Raw genomic sequence first — 18,720 nt, 5'->3', positions numbered from 1 at the left:
ACTTACCATGGGCTAGGACTGTGCTGAGCTTTTTACATGTGTTAATTCATTTAATCTGCTTGGTAGTCCTAAGTGATTGTATTGTTTATATCTTTATTTTATGTGTGAGAACACAGTCTTAGAGAAGGGAGGTAGTCCGCTCAAGTTCACACAGCTGGGAAGTGATAGAGCCAGGATATGAGGCCAAAGAACTCTAGCTGCATTAACTCATTTGGAGGGGAAGGCAGTTGTTCTGGTAGATTTTTGTTTGTTTGTTTGTTTTGTTTTTGAGATGGAGTCTTGTTCCATTGCCCAGGCTGGAGTGCAGTGGCACGATCTGTGCTCACTGCAATCTCCGTCTCCTGCCTCAGCCTCCTGAAGAGCTAGAATTACAGGTGCCCGCCACCACGCCCAGCTAATTTTTGTGTTTTTAGTAGAGACAGGGTTTCAGCATGTTGGCCAGTCTGGTCTTGAACTCCTGACCTCAAGTGATCCCTCCTGCCTTGGCCTCTCAAAGTGCTGGGATTACAGGCGTGAGCTATCACACCTGGCCGTTCTGGTAGGTTTTTGAAGTCGGAGGGATAGAGACTGTGTAGAAGTCTTCAGGAATGCATATTTGCTTCTCCACACAGAGCTAAACAGTTAGGTAATACAAGTCCAAAAGGAATTAGCTGATTTCTGCCAGTGACTGGAACAAAGTTTTCTATAGCCAAGCAAAAGCAGAAACATAGACTTTCTGCTTATTTTTGTGCTGACAGCAACTGCGCACTCATCCTGAGTGAGTGGCATGAGTAAGTGATCCCTGTTCAGAGTGAAGGCTCGAAAAATAGTTTCAGTGGGCCAGGCGCGGTGGCTCACGCCTGTAATCCCAGCACTATGGGAGGCCGAGGCAGGCAGATCACCTGAGGTCGGGAGTTTGAGACCAGCCTGATCAACATGGAGAAACCCTGTCTCTACTATAAATACAAAAATTAGCCGGGCGTGGTGGCACATGCCTGTGATCCCAGCTATTCGGGAGGCTGAGGCAGGAGAATCACTTGAACCCAGGAGGCGGAGGTTGCAGTGAGCTGAGATTGCACCATCACATTCCAGTCTGGGCAACAAGAGCGAAACTCTGTCTCAAAAAAAAAAAAAAAAAAAAAAAAGAAAAAGAAAAATAGTTTCAGTGAAATTTTGTATTTCCAGAGAGCATCCGTGTGGAATGCCAAGGCCATACTGAATTTCATCAGTTATTTTTTTGGAGTTTTGTCTATTTCTGGTAAACTCCAGCTTCCATGAAGCAATGTTGAGGGAAAGTGTATTTACTTTGGAATCTATATGCAGTTTGTAAATCTTGCTTGTAATCTGCTGAGCTGATGCTCTGTCTGCCTTGTAGATGGAAGTGACATGCAGCTGTCTAGACAGCTTTGGGCTTTTGGACTGTTCATATCTTCCTTACCCATTAAACTTGAAACTATTTCTTTCAAGTTTAATGATAAAAATTTTAAGAAACGATTTTGGAAATTGACCCTCCTTCTAGTAGTGTGAGACTTTAAAAGGTGATGGATGGTTTACATTTAAACCAGCTTTTGAAGGCTGTGATTCAGTTAAGGTGGTGCTACTTGGCAGCTGCTAATATTTTTTATTCCTATAGAATACATATTCTGTAGTTTAAAAAGAAAATGGCTAGCATGGTTAGATCAGCAGAAATATTCTTTGTTGTAAAGTATGTAGCCTGGAAGTTATCAAGGGATGGATACATAGGTTAGACTTACGTTTTTTTTTTGGACCCAAGGTCTCACTCTGTTGCCTAGGTGGGAGTGCAGTGATGCATAGCCTCGACCTTCTGGGCTCAAGAGATTCTTCCCCACTCAACCTTCTGAGTAGCTGGGACTACAGATGTGTGCCACCATGCCCATCTAATTTTTTCTTTCTTTCTTTCTTTTTTTGGTAGAAATGGGTCTCCCTATGTTGCCCTGGCTGGTCTTGAACTTCTGAGTTCCAGTGATGCTCTCCTCCCTTCTCAGCCTCCCAAAGTGCTGGGAATACAGGCATGAGCCACCATGCCCTGCTAGAGTTACTGTTTTGTATAGAGTGGTAGTTCTCAACTGGGGGCACTTTTGCCTCACTGGGAATATTTAGAAGTATCAGGAGACATTTTTGGTTGTTAACACTGGTGGGAGGTCACTGTTGGTGTCTAGTGGGTAGAAGCCAAGGATGCTGCTAAACATCCTCGACTGCACAGGGCAGCTCCCACAATGAAGATTGATCCAGTCTAATAGGTCAATAGCGTTAAGGGTAAGAAAACCTGATATAAAAGATTGACTTATAAGAATCTTCCTTCTTGTATTTTTTTTTAATATTCTGCGTTTTCTAAGTAAAATCATTATTCCTAAAGTGATTTCCGTAGTGTACTCTTTGGGGTGTGTGTGAATGATGCATTAGTCTGATTTTTATTAATTTTAATACCTTCATTATATTTAGTATAACTTGGTTATATTATATGTCTAGATCTATAGTTATATGTTTGTTTTATTTATTCCAACATTGATTTCTGCAGCATTGGTGACTAGTTGGAATATTAAGCCATTTTTATTTCTAGGCCTTCTCAACTTTGAGTTTCCACTGATCCTAAGAAGCGAAGGAACAGACAATACGGACCTGATACGTATATTTCTGAGATGAAAGAAAGATAGAAGGGGTTGACATTAGCAATCTACACTATATTCTTTGGACCTCTTCATGTCATCTGATTATTTTAGTTAATTATCAACATTCGGGTTACCAACCCTGATAATGCAAGAGGCAGCCTCTTTGAATGGGGTACGTGAACCTTTACCAGTGACTTCATACCTTTTTTCTTTTCCGTTTCTCCCAATTTTGATGAGTAAGTGTGTGGTTTTTCTTCTTAATTTTCATCAAGCCTATTGTTTTCTTGCCAGCCACAGTGATGAATCACTCTAAAAGCTTGGTGAGGGCAGTTGAATCAGCAGGCAGAACTTTTTTATTTGCTGCAAATAAATGGAAGTCTGCTTATAGGTTCACACCCTTAACTGCTCTCATCAAATCTTCAGGCAGGAGGGAAATGAAACTGGATCATCTTAAAGTTCCTGGATTTAATCTATGATTTAGGAGTGAGTTCCTTCCATGCTTCTCCTCTCCTGTTTTCCCTTCCTAGCAAGAGGAGAAAAAAAGCAAGTAATTTAATATAATCTGATTTTTTTTTTTGGACTTCATGGCTTTTTGACATTGGAAAAGAAATGAGCCATCTTTCTAGAGGAGTTTTAGTGTCGTGTGTGCTTTTCTTATTGATTGGGAATAACTTAAAAAGACTTCTCAGAACTCCAAATGGGATATTTAATTTGTTAGAACATGAGTCTGCACCACTATCTGTTGATGGTGAAATGAATTTACTAAGTGGATAATTTGAGCATTAGCTGACCCTGACTTGGTGGAACGAAGGTCTCTGGAGGTGGTTCATGGTGGAATTCTGGGCTTGATGGGTCGGTTATAAGGCTTCAGCGATGGCATCTTTACCAAGGCTGAGGCTTAACACTCAGGGGACCAAGCGATTCAACTGGTAAGCGACATGCTTTGAATATTTACTCACCAGCTCTGTTAATTCAGATTCGTGATAAGAAATGTATGGTGAATGACTTTTTTTTTTTTCTTTTTGAGATAGAGTCTCACTGTCGCCCAGGCTGGAGTGCAGTTGCGCAGTTTCAGCTCACTGCAACCTCTGCCTCCTGGGTTCAAGCAATTCTCGTGCCTCAGCCTCCTGAGTAGCTGGGACTACAGGTGTGTGCCACCACACCCGGCTAATTTTTTATATTTTTAGTGGAGACTGGGGTTTGCCATGTTGGCCAGGCTGGTGTCGAACTCCTGACCTTAGGTGATCCGTCCGTCCCAAAGTGCTGGGATTGTAGGCGTGAGCCACCGCGCCCAGCCAATGGTGAGTGATTTCTTTGCATCAGAGATGACTGCTTGTTGAAGACCACTGTTGATGGAGTTCAGCATGCCTTCGCCTCTGCCACGGGACCTCTGATTGGCCTGCCATTGCTGTGGTTGTACTGGTAGCTAGGAGAGTTCTCACCCTCTGCCATTACTGAGACCGTGATGCTGTGGAGAGGGGTGCGGAGGACACCAAGGAAGTACAACTGATTGACTGATACACCTTGGAGGGTCCCTCAGATTTATCTATAAATGTTTAAAAATAATAACGATAATCATAGAGGACATCTGTGAGGAACTTATTTGGTGCCATTTGCTGTGCTGAGCCCTTTATATACAGATATACTGGATCTCATTGAATCCTCTGCATCTTAGGAACTATTGTTAATCTCGTGTAGAGATGAACTACCTATGGCTTGGAACCCACTTGTATTCCCCGGTGGGACTCTGACTTCTGAAAGTACTCTTTTTGTCTTGCACTGTAAACCTTAGTTCAGTGTAAGGGGGCCTGGTTATTGGATTTTATTTCTGTGATCAATATCATTTTGCAGTTGGCCTTTAGCGATCTTCTACTCTCGCCTCTTCATTTTGTAGACAGAATCTTCACCCAAAGATGTAAGTCCCTTGCCCAGCTCTGAAGAGCTTGTTCATGAATCCAGAGCCTTTTTCCTTTGCTGCTGGTGACTTTGGCATTTCTGGGAAATTTCCATTTATTTAAGGTTATACTTTTAATCTTGTGATGTATGTATATTACAGTATTAATTTCTAATCAGCTGTGAAAGTTCCACCCTTGCAAAGTCCCACAGCCAGATGAGATCCTAAGTTTCTTGGCTCCCCCAGAGCTTGTGTGTTCATTTCTTCTCTTACAAGTTGATGTCTCAAGAGCTTATCACTGCTTTCATGGCCAGGTGGCTTGCCGGTTCCAAGGACTGGCGGTGCCCTTATAAAATATTTGGACTTTTTCTAGCGCGATACGATCCCATACTAGGCAGTGATTAAATCTCAAGGTTATTTTCATGTCTTGGGTACCCAGTGGAAGGCATGTTTTGTATAGGACTCCCTTAAATGTAGGAAAGACATATCTGGGGCTAGAAACTTAGTATTTACAAATAGGCAAAACAAAAGTAGTAGACTCAGCAGAAAGAACAGGTCTGCAGAATTAACAAGGCATAGGTGGGCCACGTAGATTCTGTCAGATATCACTGATCCCAGTGAGGTGATGGTTTTGGGGCATATTGATCTGTTCTGCTGACCGCTATCTGATACTGATAATGGATGTTAGGTTCTTATAAGAATGGGCTTGCGGGCTTCTTAGTGTATTCCAGCAGAAGCTCCTGAAGGTCCTTGGGAAGTTTGTCACAGTCAGGAATCATGTGGAGTGGCAGCAAAGGAAGATGGCATGGCCAGCTTTCGGGATCGGCAGAACTGGCTCTGGCAGTGGGTGCTCAGCCAAGCTGCCCGCACTTCCTATAAAACACCCTGGTCTCTACCCAGCTTCCCGTAGGTACTCTAGGAAGAAATGCCACCTTGAACCCATGGCCCAGTTTGCAGTACCATGCTGGAACATTAAGGTCTTTATCATTTGCTCAGGATCGGACAGACTTGCTCATGTGCCTTTGCTTTTCCTGCCCACCACCGAAGTTGGTATCTTCAGGTGTCTGTTTCCAGGGAGGAGCCCAGGTTAGCTGTGTTGTGTTGTTTCTTGTCTTAACTGAAATCCCATAAAAGGGGCCGAGTGTAGTATCCCACCTGATCCAGGTCATTCCTCCTCCTGGTACCTCTTGGCTCCCTCTCCTTGTCTTTTTGTCTTGAGCAACTGTATCCTAACCTCCTCCCTCTCTTGCCGCACGGTGGTCTAGTCTTTGCCTGGCATGTTCTTGGAGCTCAGAGTTTTGCTGGCCTTATTTCTGAACTTCAGCTCATACTTGTGTATATCCTGGTTCTCACTTGTCTCTCTTGTTCTGATTCAAGATGTTGCGGGCTCCTAGCTACACCGAAACCCACATTGCACACCAACGCTTGCTTTGGCCACTGCCCGGGGTTGGCTCTGCTTCTGTAAGCAGGCAGGTCAGTAGCCTGTCTTCCACTGCCAGCCTTCCCTGGCACTCTGGGCACTGGCCACCTCCACAGCCTATGACTTGCTGCTCTCCTGGGGTCCCAGTGATGTCTTATCTTCATCCTGCTTTAGCCCAAGTAGCCACCCTGCAAATGCAGTTTTGCGAAAGATGACTTCATTCACAAACTTGAGAAGAAGGAAGTTCTGTGATACCAGCGTGAAAGTTGAAATTAATCATTCAGTCTTGAGCTTCAGACAGCCATACACATATATACAAGGAGAAGCAGAAAATTATAGTTTGAAATGTTCATATGCAATTCATAACCTAAAGGCTTGGATTCCTTCTAGCATTACCAAGTATGCATCTCTGTGCTTTATTGCTAAAGAAGACTTGACTATTACTCAAGATCTGATTTTTTTAAATGAACTGACAGGAGTGTTAAGAGAATTTTGATAGTGGCTTGTATCTTTGTCTTTGAGTTTTTTAGCACCTTTAAATGCCAAGTATGATTTTTTTTTTTTCCTCTACAACCTAATCTTGGAAGTGAGAAAAGAGTTTGTTTTATAACTGGGGAGAAAGAAACGGTTTATTTTTGTGTTCGATGTCAGTCACAAAAGAAGGGAGGCACTGAGAGAAATGTAAGCTCCTTTTTTGGTGAACTTTACTAAAACCAAAGGGAAGATAGAATTGGCTTTTTTTTTTTTTTTTGAATAAACAGAATATCCTTGCGTGCTGGTGTTGAATTGGCAGGTGGCCAGAAAGCATGCCTGTAGCTTAGGAATCATCCCAAACTAAACTAAGAGAAAAAGTCTGACTTGCTGGAGGCTGAAATTCAATCTTGGAGGTACCATGGGGTGTGTGTGGGGGGGTGTGTGTGTGTGTGCGTGTGTGTGTGTGTGCGCGCGCGCACAGGGTGGTAAGTGAAGGAAGTCTGGAAGTTGTACCCTTGGCAGCTATAAACAGAATACTCAACTCACTTGGGTGGCTAAAATACAGACTGTTTAAAAGGGTTTTAGTCTGCCATTTGGTCAGAATTAAGGTATGATTCAATATATTATATCCAACGCTGGCCTAAAAACATACACATTTTTCTTTTGATTAGAGCCAGGTTTAATTAAGATCACTGCTTGACAAGCCCATTAAATAACTGAAACTTCCCTTCCAAAGCTTACCCTGAATGGCGGCATTATGTACCAAATAATGCAATTTTCAAAACCTATTGAGACCCAGACTTTGTAAGGCACAGTGTAAAAAGGCTACAAATATGGGGCCTCAGGTAAGGAAGATGCATGCACTGAGTTAGGTCGTGTGCCATAGGGAGTGGTAGGGACTGTGGCTCACCTGAGCTCACAGACCTGGAAGGATTAGGGCTCAGTGTTGCCAGGCCTTCTAGTTGTTAAAGAGAGATCAGAAACCTAGATTTCTGTGAAATGTGCCAATTTGCAAATTGTTGACAAGTAACATAAAATGTTTTGGTTTTTACCTAGTGGGCCTAACAAAACTTGGCTGGGGTGGCCGGGCACAGTGGCTCACGCTTGTAATCCCAGCACTTTGGGAGGCCGAGGCGGGCGGATCACGAGGTCAGGAGATCGAGACCACGGTGAAACCCCGTCTCTACTAAAAAATACAAAAAACTAGCCTGACGTGGTGGCGGGCGCCTGTAGTCCCAGCTACTCTGAGAGGCTGAGGCAGGAGAATGGCGTGAACCCGGGAGGCGGAGCTTGCAGTGAGCCGAGATTGCGCCACTGCACTCCAGCCTGGGCGACAGAGCGAGACTCCATCTCAAAAAAAAAAAAAAAAAAAAAACTTGGCTGGGGCTTAAAGTCTTTAGATCAGGAGTGTCCAATCTTTTGGCTTCCCTGGGCCACACTGGAAGAAGAGTTGTCTTAGGCCACACATAAAATACACTAACACTAACAATAAGATGACTGATGAGCTTAAAAATAAACAAACAAACAACCTAGTTTTTCTTTTTTGGAGACGGAGTTTCATTCTTGTTGGCCAGGCTGAAGTGCAATGGCATGATCTTGGCTCACTGCAACCTCTGCCTCCCAGGTTCAAGCAATTCTCCTGCCTCAGCTTCCCAAGTAGCTGGGATTACAGGCGCCCACCACCACGCCTGGCTAATTTTTGTATTTTTAGTAGAGACGAGGTTTCACCGTATTGGCCAGGCTGGTCTCGAACTCCTGACCTCAGGTGATCCACCCACCTTGGCCTCCTAAAGTGCTGGGATTACAGGCGTGAGCCACCGCGGCTGGCCAGTTTTTGTTGTTGGTTTAAGACAGGATCTCATTCATTTACCCAGGCTGGAGTGCAGTGGTGCGATCTCGTCATACTGCAAACTTGATTTCCCAGGTTCAAGCGATCCTCCTGCCTCAGTTACCCAAGTAGCTGGGACTACAGGCGTGCACCACAATGCCCAGCTAATTTTTGTATTTTTTGTGGAGACGAGGTTTCACCATGTTGGCCAGCCTAGTCTTGAACTCCTGAGCTCAAGGGATCCCCCCGCCTCAGCCTCCCGCGGTGCTAGGATTAGAGGTGTGAGCCACAGTGCCCAGCAGAAATCTCATAACGTTTTAAGAAAATTCACAAATTTGTGTTGGGCTGCATTCAAAGCCGTCCTTGGCTACAGGTTGGACAAGTTTGCTTTACATGGTGAAGTGCTGCTGTGTAACTTTGGAGCAAAGGAAGGGAATGGAATGGCTTATGTTTTCCTTTGGGTTGGTTTAGGTTAGTTTTAGCTTGCTTCCAAAGAGTATTTATTGTGAAGTGGTTTTGAGAGGATGGTATCTAGGTTAGCTCTATGTATTTTCTGAATGGATCCTCATAGATCCCTGTTAGTCTTTTTGAATTAAGTTAAATTTTGTGTTAGAGATGGAGTATTGCCATGTTTCCCAGGCTGGTCTCACACTCCTGGCCTCAAGTGATCCTCTTGGCCTGGCCCATTCTTTATGGATCACGCAGGGGTAGAAATTGGATAATCTTGTCTCTTGAAAGGGAGAAAAGCTTTTATTTTTCTGTTTTAAACGTTTACTTAATGTCTTTTTTTTTTTTTTTGAAGCATGTAAGGTTTGGAGGACTGGATGTCATACTAAGATACTTGTTCATAAAACCTGGCATTTGTTTAATGACTGAGTCCCTTCCCCATAGACTACCTCAGACACTGAGTGTAGCATAAATGGGAAGGTTCTAGAAACACAGTATCTGGGTTTGAACACTGCTCTGATGCTTGCCGGGGGATATGACCTTGGGGAAGCCACACCCCCATGCTGTGCCTCAGGCTCCCTTTTGTAATATGGGTTTAATCTTAACTGTACCCATCCCACAGGGTCGCTAGGGAATGAAATGGTGAATGCATTAAAAATGCTTAGAGGAGTGACAGACACCTAGTGAGCACTGAAAAAGCATTAGGTAGTTTAGTTTCTATTACTAGTTTTTACTAATTATAATAAAATATTTGAGAGCCCCTTTATTGTAGGGCATTGTTATAGGTATTTTCACATCATTTTCACGTGGTCCTTCCAACTCTATGAAGAACAAATTATGGTTCCCATTTTATAGATGTCACACTTTGGAATAAAGGGCAGAAGACCTGGGTGGATCTCTGACCTGGTCATTTGTTAGCTGTGCAAACTTGTGCAAGTCAGTCTTTCTGGACTCAACTCAAATTTCCTGGATGTAAACAGGGAAAAAAGAAACAAAAACAAAAATGAACTGGATTGTTTCGGGATTTTCAGCTCTGATTTTTAAAAATTTTATTTTTTAAGGTGAGATTCATATAACAAAATTAACCATTTCCAAATGTACAATTCAGTAGCAGCCAGTGCATCTACATTGTTGTGAAACTATCACCTCTAATTTCAAAACAATTTCAGTACCCCTAAATAAAACCCATACCCATTGTCTTAGTCCATTTTTGTTGCTATAAAGGAATATCTGAGGCTGAGTAATTTATAAGAAAAAGAAGTCTATTTGGCTCATGGTTCTGTGGCCGTATAAGAAGCATGGCACCAGTATCTGTTTCTGGTGAGGCCTCAGGAAGCTTCCACTCAGAGCAAAAGCCAAAGAGGAGTCTCCGTATGCAGATCACATGGTGAGAGAGGAAGCAGTAGAGAGGGGAGAGTGCCAGGCTCTTTTCAACAACCAGTTCTCATAGGAACTAAGAGTGAGAATTCACTCATCCCTGCAAGAATGAGTTCCTGCAAGCTATTCATGAGAGATCTGCCCCCACGATCATGAACACTTCCCACCAGGCCCGCCTCCATCACTGGGGATCAGATGTCAACATGCGACTTGGTAGGGCTAAACAAACCATGTCTGATATGGTTTGGCTGTGTCCCGACCCAAATCTCATCTTAAACTGTAGCTCCCGTAGTCCCCATGTGTCTTTGGAGGGACCCAGTGGGAGGTAATTGAATCATGGGGGCAGGGTTTTTCTGTGCTGTTCTCGCGATAGTGATAGTGAATAAGTCTCACAAGATCTGATGTTTTTTGAGATGGAGTTTTGCTCTGTCGCCTGGGTTAGAGTGCAGTGGTGTGATCTCAGCTCACTGCAACCTCCGTCTCCCGGGTTCAAACGATTCTGCTGCCTCAGCCTCCTGAGTTCTGGGATTACAGGCGCGCACCACCACAGCTGGCTAATTTTTTGTATTTTTAGTAGAGGCAAGGTTTCACCATGTTGGTCAGGCTGGTCTCGAACTCCTGACCTCGTGATCCGCCCACCTCGGCCTCCCAAAGTGCTGGGATTACGGGCGTGAGCCACTGCGCCCGGCCAATCTGATGGTTTTATACAGGGCAGTTCCCCTGGACATGCCCTCTTGCCTGCCACCATGTAAGACATGCCTTTGCACCTCCTTGACATTCTGCCATGATTGTGAGGCCTCTCCACCCATGTGGAACTGTGAGTCCATTAAACCTCTTTTTCTTTATAAATTACCCAGTCTCAGGTATTTCTTCATAGCAGTATGAAAATGGACTAATACAATGTCCAAGACGTAGCACCTGTTCAGCCGTCACTCCTTATTCTCCCTTCTTCCCAGCCCCTGACAACCTCCAATTTGCTTTCTGTCTCTATGGAATTATCTGTTCTGGATATTTCATGTAAATATAGTCACACGATAGGTGACCTTTTGTGTTTGGCTGCTTTCACTGGGCGTAATGTCTTCAAGGTTCACTACGTTGTAGCATGCATCAGTACATTCCGATACTGCAGTGTTGGCTCTGTTTTATATAAGTAAATGTGTGTAAAACACATTGTAACAAATATGGTTATATACTTATTTATCATATCTATATCTATCTATATATAATGTATATGTTTCAATATTTATGTTGATTTCTATTGGCAAGAAGGCCCATATTTAAAGAGATGGGATTGGATCTGTTTTTATTAGTGTCATGGCACATTTCCCAAAGGCCCCACTTTGTACCTCTGTTTTTAATTGGTTTACCTAACAAATTTATTTTATTTTATTTTATTTTATTTTATTTTATTTTATTTATTTTTTCGAGACAGAGTCTTGCTGGCTGGAGTGCAGTGGCATGATCTCGGCCCACTGTAACCTTCACCTCCCGGGTTCAAGCGATTCTCTTGCCTCAGCCTCCTGAGTAGCTGGGATTACAGGCGTGTGCCACCACACCCAGCTAATTTTTGTATTTTTAGTAGAGACCAGGTTTCACCATATTGGCCAGGCTGCTCTCGAACTCCTGACCTCAAGTGATCCATCCACCTTGGCCTCCCAAAGTGCTGGGATTACAGGCATGAGCCACTGTGCCCAGCCTATTTTATTTTGAGCAAGAAGAGTCTGTGTTACCCAGGCTGGATGGAGTGCAGTGGCACAATCGTGGCTCACTGCAACCTTTGTCTCTGGGTTCAAGGGATTCTCGTGCCTCAGCCTCCCGAGTAGCTGGAATTATAGGCATATGCCACCACACCCAGCTGATGTTTGTATTTTTAGTAGAGACAGGGTTTTGCCATGTTGGCCAGGCTGGTCCCAAACTCCTGACCTCAAGTGATTCACCTGCCTTGGCCTCCCAAAGTGTTGGGATTACAGGCGTGAGCCACCGAGCCTGGCCATGTTTGCCTTAGTTTTAAGTGATCATCAGATGTTTTGCTTTTTTAATAAAAGAGAGGTAAAGATAAATTTTTATATTATCTATATTATATTATAAATATATATTTATATTTTTAATATATTATATTATAAAAATATATATTTATATTTTATATATTATATTATAAAAATATATATCTTATATATAATATTATAAATATATATTTTTTTATTTAAATTATATAGTTGTTTTTTTTTTTGAGACGGAGTCTCGCTCTGTCGCCTAGGCTGGAGTGCAGTGGCGCAATCTCGGCTCACTGCAAGCTCTGCCTCCTGGGTTCACGCCATTCTCCTGCCTCGGCCTCTCCGAGTAGCTGGGACTACAGGCACCCGCCACCACGCCCGGCTAATTTTTTGTATTTTTAGTAGAGACGGGGTTTCACCGTGGTCTCGATCTCCTGACCTCGTGATCCGCCCGCCTTGGCCTCCCAAAGTGCTGGGATTACAAGCGTGAGCCACTGCGCCCGGCCTATATTATATTTTTAAGTAAAGTTGAAAGCTCAGAAAAAGGAAACATGTGAATGTATCCTTTACCCACCCTCACTTCCTTCTCAGCAGCTGCTCTCTGGAAATGCCAAAGCATAGATTTCTTATGTTTTCTATGATAGTTACATTTAAAAATCAAACCATAAATATACTTTGCTTGCCCTTTTCCCACAGTGAGTTGTGTATTCTGTGGGTTGTTTCTTAAAGAGGAAGCATATGTCTCCTTATGTAAATCCTGTAATGAAAAATATTTTTTAATATTGTCTGCATAATCCTTTCGGACATTGTTAGTGCCTGGGCTCATTTCAGGGTGGATGAAATTGTCCTTTTGTGTAATCTTTTTTTTCTTTTTTCAATAAATCACTCTAAAGGAAAATGCAATCTCCTGTGACCTGTTGATCAGCAGACTTGGTGATCAGTGGGGACTTTTAGTCTTTTCCATAGCGTTGGATGCCTTCTCCTTGGGTCTTCTGAGTCTGTTGTGCTGAAACCATTATTTCTGGTTTCCTTTGTTGGCTCATTCTCTGCCTCCCGTTTGAGAAGCAGTGTAGTATAATTACAAGAGCATGTGCCCGGGAATTACTTCTGTTTTGAATCCTGGCTCCAACATTTAATAAATAAAAGTTAACAAAGAGGCAAGTAAATAACAGAAACAGGGTATAAAATGTTTCAAGTGGCTACCAGAAATGGCGATGTTCTTTTGGGTTCTTGAATATAGATGCTTTTCTTTCTTTCTTTCTTTTCTTTCTTTTTTTGAGATGGTGTCTCATTCTGTCACCCAGGCTGGAGTGCAGTGGCATGTTCTTGGCTCGCTGCAACCTCTGCTTTCCTGGTTCAAGCGATTCTCCTGCCTCAGCCTCCCGAGTAGCTGGGACTATAGGCGTGTGCCACCATCCCTGGCTAATTTTTTGTATTTTTAGTAGAGATGGGGTTTCATCGTGTTACCCAGGATGGTCTTGATCTCCTGACCTCAGGTGATCCACCTGCCTCGGCCTCCCAAAGTGCTCGGATTACAGGCGTGAGCCACCATGCCCGGCCAGATACTTTTCTTTCTTCTCCACATTAGCCAAGGGGCTTGAGAGGCAAGGGGTTGGGTCAGGAGACATTATTGCAGAAGGGTAACTTCTGGCACTTCTTGGATGTGGGGGATGAAAGTGTTGAGACTGTCCTTTTTGGCCAACGTAGTGATTGCAGTGACCTTCGAGATCCACATAGAGGAGAAGGAAGTTTGGAGAGATGATGTTGCTAAAGTGGTTTTGGCCATGCTGGCTTCTGACATCTAGCCCTTGGTAGTTAATGATTTAAAGTGGTTTCCAGGTGGGATGTTCCTGGGCCTGAAGAAGCAGTAGCTCTCCTCTCTAGAGCAGGGGTTTCTCAACAGGGCGATTTTGCCTCCAGGGGACATTGGGCAATATTTACAGATATTTTTGCTTGTGACAACTAGGGGCAGGGTTATCTAGGGAGTAGAAGCCAGGAATGATGCTAAACTTCCTACTATGCTCAGGACACGGTTATGCAGCCCAAAGTGTCAGTGGTGTTGCTGCTGAGAATAGTGCTTTAGACCCTCGAGCTGAAGGACTCAAATTCCTTTCATCCTAGGAGCGACCCATTGGCTCCTCATTCCAGGGTGTGGTGTTGAGGAATGGGGGGTCCATTCTGGACCCTACCCCTGGCACCTACCAGGTGCACCCTAAAGTCTGCTAGTGGCATGGGGACTGGGATAGCAGCCGTCCTGCCAGGCAGGAGTTGCCTTCAGGGCCTGTTAAGGGATATGGGGTATGTGTGACACTGTTGTCACTTTTTTGTGAAAACGCCAAGTGTAAGAAATCTCTGTTGCATTTGACAGGTGTTGCAGTTGAGGATGTATCCATTCTAATCTATGAGTGCTTTTCTTTCTCTTTCTTTTTTTCAACTCGCTATGGAAGATAGGGAACAGGAAATTGGACTTAGCAATTACTGAGTGGTTGTCCCCTCTCAGATGTCACCTTGTTGACAAGCTGCTCTAACTCCTTAAGTTCTCACCCTTGACACACACATTGTTCATGTGTGAAGACCCCACCCACCCACTCCTGATCTTTGCAATCAGGAGTTAAATTTCTTAGTTTTACTGGTGGCAGGGAATTTATTTGTTAAAGCAAACAAAAGAAGATCGCTTGGTGTCACTGGGTCCTTGACAGCCACAACGTGTATTTGGAAGTGAGTTGCATCCAAGGTACCCATCTTTTTCTTTGGCAGACTCTGGAATGGAACTTTCTAGTTTTGCAGCACTAGTTGGTCAGTGGAGGTCTGAGACGGACTCATTTCCCTGGCTGGCCGGCTGGCTGGTGGCTGTTCCTGCAGGAGGGGAGAGTGACTGTCAGGGAGGTGGCTCTGATTGCAGGGAGACCTACTAGCCTTAGGGTTGGGAGAATATTCCTTTTGTTGCCCCTTCCCTCTAGCTGTCCCCCTGCCCTCTCTTCTGTTGAGAGCAGTGGACTCTGGGTTTAAGGGCATGCTCAGACACAGTAAGGGCTTCAAGGTCAGTGAGGGAGCTTTGCAGAATGAGCCCAGACAAGGATGGGAGGTTGAGTCTTTGTGGAACACCGAGTCCATTCTTGGAGGTGCTTTCCTTCAGAAGCTTGGGAAGCCACCTGTGTGTTGGGTAGCTTACAGATCGCCATACCATCTCTAGAACAAGGGATGCAGCATGCCCTCCACGTCAAGCGAGATTGCTGCCTGATGTTCGGTGTATTATGTATGCAGGACTCACTGAGGAGAGGCACTGGGTTGTTCTGATTTAGTTTGTACTTTGGATGATTTAGTCCCAATATTAAATTCAGCACTCTGAGCTCTGAGGATATAGAGGAATAAGTAAACTAAGTTTCTTCTACCGAACTTTAACAACACACTTCTTTTTTTTTTTTTTTTTGAGACAGAGTCTTGCTCTGTCCCCCAGGCTGGAGTGCAGTGGCAGGATCTCGGCTCACTGCAAGCTCCGCCTCCCGGGTTCATGCCATTCTCCTGCCTCAGCCTCCTGAGTAACTGAGACTACAGGCACCCACCACCAAGCCCAGCCAATTTTTTGAATTTTTAGTAGAGACGGGGTTTCACCGTGTTAGCCAAGATGGTCTCGATCTCCTGACTTCTTGATCTGCCCGCCTCAGCCTCCCAAAGTGCTGGGGTTACAGGCGTGAGCCAGCGCGCCTGGCCTCGCAACACACTTCTGACACCAGATGTTGTGGGGTGAGGGGTTCCCCAGACACCAGGGAAGCAATCAGTTCTGAAGCAGACACCAACTGGGTATCCCCTCATTCAGTTCAGTTCTCACACTGTCTACCCGGCGTCAGACCCCACAGGTTGAGGGCTCAGTCCTGTAAGTCTGCTCCCCATTTTTGATGACAGTCACAAGCCGCAGGTTGCTCCACCTCTGCTTCCGATCAACAGCCTATGCATCAGGATTGCCTTGATCTTCTGGGTTTCAGTTAATTTGCTAGAGCAGCTCACAGAACTCAAGGGAACACTGGCTTACATTTACTGTCTAGTGGTAAAAGATATCACAAAGGTTACCCAGACCACCAGATGAAGAGGCGCATAGGGCTAGGCGTGTGGGAAGGGTCTGGGAGCTTCCATCCTCTCCCCAGGTGTGCCACCCTCCAGAAACCCCTATGTGTCCAGCTCTCCAGAAGCTCTGTCCTTTTGGATTTTTAAAGAAGCTTTATGACACAGCCATGACTGATTATTTCACTGGTTACTGGTCAACCTTCAGCCCCTCTCCTTTCCCTGTCTTGGTCTTTCCTGTGACCAGCCCCCATCCTGAAACCACCTAGGGGCTGCCAGCCACCAGTCAACTCATTAGCATACAAAAGACACTTATCACTTTGAAGACTGCAAGAATCTTAGAGTTGGATGTCAGAGGACGATGACACTGACCAAATCTGTATTTCACAATACCCCACAACCCAGTCTGTCATTTTCAAATACTTCAACTCATGGAACGCAGGTCTCCACTCCCATCTAAGCCCGTAATCTCCTTTTGTATTTTATGTGCACTTCTTATGTCATTCCTCCCTGCACTTTATTATGGCCATGTTCTGTTATTTACAAGGTTTTTCTCTGATTAAACTGTTTGAGAACAGGCTGGCTTCTATTCCTTTTTCAGGCTGTGGACCAGTTCTCTATGCCAGGTGCTGGGCTGGACTATTTTCTAATATTTGTTCCCTTATTTAACCTCTTAGCTGCTTTGTGGACTGATGCTTATTATCTGCATTTGTAAAATATTAATAAGAAACTGGCTTATGAAAGCCAATCAGTAAAGCTATATCAAAAAGAGGAGAAAAACTGAACCCGTTTACCACCTGTTAGCTTTGGGACCGTGGGCAAGTTCTTTATCTGCTCCATGCCTCGTTTCCCGTGTTTGTGGATGGGAGCATTATTATTATTATTATTATTTTTTGAGACAGAGTCTTGCTCTGTTGCCAGGCTAGAGTGCAATGGCACGATCTCAGCTCGCTGCAACCTCTGCCTCCTGGGTTCAAGCGATTCTCCTGCCTCAGCCTCCGGAGTAGCTAGGATTACAGGCATGCGCTACCACGCCCAGCTAATTTATGTATTTTTAGTAGAGACAGGGTTTCACCATGTTGGTCAGGCTGGTCTTCAACTCCTGACCTCATGATCCGCCCGCCTCGGCCTCCCAAAGTGCTGGGATTACAGGCGTGAGCCATCGTGCCTGGTAGGGAGCGTTATTAGTTACTCACTTACAGGGTGTTGTAAGAATTAAGCAAGTTAGTGCGTGTGAAGCGTTTAGGACAGAGGCCTGCACATGGTCAATGTGTCAGCTGTTAGGATTATTCTCCAAGGTTACCAGGCATTGGGAGATCACAGCCTGGTCTGGATTCAGAAGGCCATGTCCTTGCCATTGAATTCCATGTCCTTCTGGGCCCTGGCACTGTGCCTTGTCAGCCACGAGGGCTAAATAAATATTTGTAGCATGAATAAATGCATTTGAAATTTTTGGTGACGGTTGTTCTCCAGGTGAAGTGAATTTCCTTAAAAGATGGCCCTGGGCGCGGTGGTTCACGCCTGTAATCCCAGCACTTTGGGAGGCCGAGGCGGGCGGATCACCTGAGGTCAGCAGTTTGAGACAAGCCTGACTGAAACCCCATCTCCACTAAAAATACAAAAAATTAGCCGGGCCTCTCTCCGGTCCGTGCTTCCAAGACGACAAAGAAAAGAAGGAACAACAGTCGTGCCAAAAAGGGCCGCGGCCACATGCAGCCTATTCGCTGCACTAACTGTGCCCGATGCGTGCCCAAGGACAAGGCCATTAAGAAATTCGTCATTCGAAACATGGTGGAGGCTGCAGCAGTCAGGGACATTTCTGAAGCGAGCGTCTTCGATGCGTATGTGCTTCCCAAGCTGTATGTGAAGCTACGTTACTGTGTGAGTTGTGCAATTCACAGCAAAGTAGTCAGGAATCGATCTCGTGAAGCCCGCAAGGACCGAACACCCCCACCCCGATTTAGACCTGCGGATGCTGCCGCACGTCCCCCACCAAAGCCCATGTAAGGAGCTGAGTTCTTAAAGACTGAAGACAGACTATTCTCTGGAGAAAAATAAAATGGAAATTGTACTTAAAAAAAAAAAAAATTAGCCGGGCCTGGTGGTGGGCACCTGTAATCCCAACTACTTGGGAGGCTGAGGCAGGAGAATCGCTTGAATCCGAGAGGTGGAGGTTGCAGTGAGCCCATATTGCGCCTCTGCATTCCACCCTGGAAAATCCGTCTCAAAACAAAAAAAAAAAAAAAAAAAAAAAAAAAAGGTAAGAACATAATGTGGGGTGCATGAAAGAAGCAGAATGCTATGTTAGACTTCTGGAAAATACTTTTGTGTACCTTAGCCTGGGCTGAAAAAGCAAACAGCTTCTCAAAATCAGTCATTTTAAATGAACTCATTTCTGTGTGGAAAATATGGCTTCCTGATGGTCTGGCTCTAGAACGTGCCAGGGAACCAAGCAGTTAGGGGTGGGAATGGGAATTCCTGTTGCCCTCTCTGCATCTAGAAAACGACAGGCTGCTCTGCACTGGGGTAGCACAGAGGACAAGGCTGTGAGTGAATCAGGTGCCTGGTACTCATTGTAGGGAAGTCTAAAAGATGGCAGGTGTCAGTAGATAGTTCAG

At 44.6% G+C, this 18,720-nt stretch overlaps 1 protein-coding gene across 1 annotated transcript; it reads left to right on the top strand.

The window, feature by feature from the left end:
• Positions 1 to 10,201: 10,201 nt before the first annotated feature.
• Positions 10,202 to 18,168, top strand: LOC116456734 (small ribosomal subunit protein eS26-like). Its single transcript, XM_058430100.1, has 3 exons — positions 10,202 to 10,262; positions 15,004 to 15,083; positions 17,762 to 18,168. Exons 1-3 carry the CDS (start codon positions 10,202 to 10,204, stop codon positions 18,107 to 18,109), a joined length of 489 nt encoding a protein of 162 aa, XP_058286083.1. The 3' UTR covers positions 18,110 to 18,168.
• Positions 18,169 to 18,720: the final 552 nt, after the last annotated feature.

Source organism: Hylobates moloch, unplaced genomic scaffold, assembly GCF_009828535.3.
Source record: "Hylobates moloch isolate HMO894 unplaced genomic scaffold, HMol_V3 SCAFFOLD_17, whole genome shotgun sequence".
NCBI classification, from domain to species: Eukaryota; Metazoa; Chordata; class Mammalia; order Primates; family Hylobatidae; genus Hylobates; species Hylobates moloch.
This window is presented reverse-complemented; position numbering and strand designations above follow the sequence as displayed.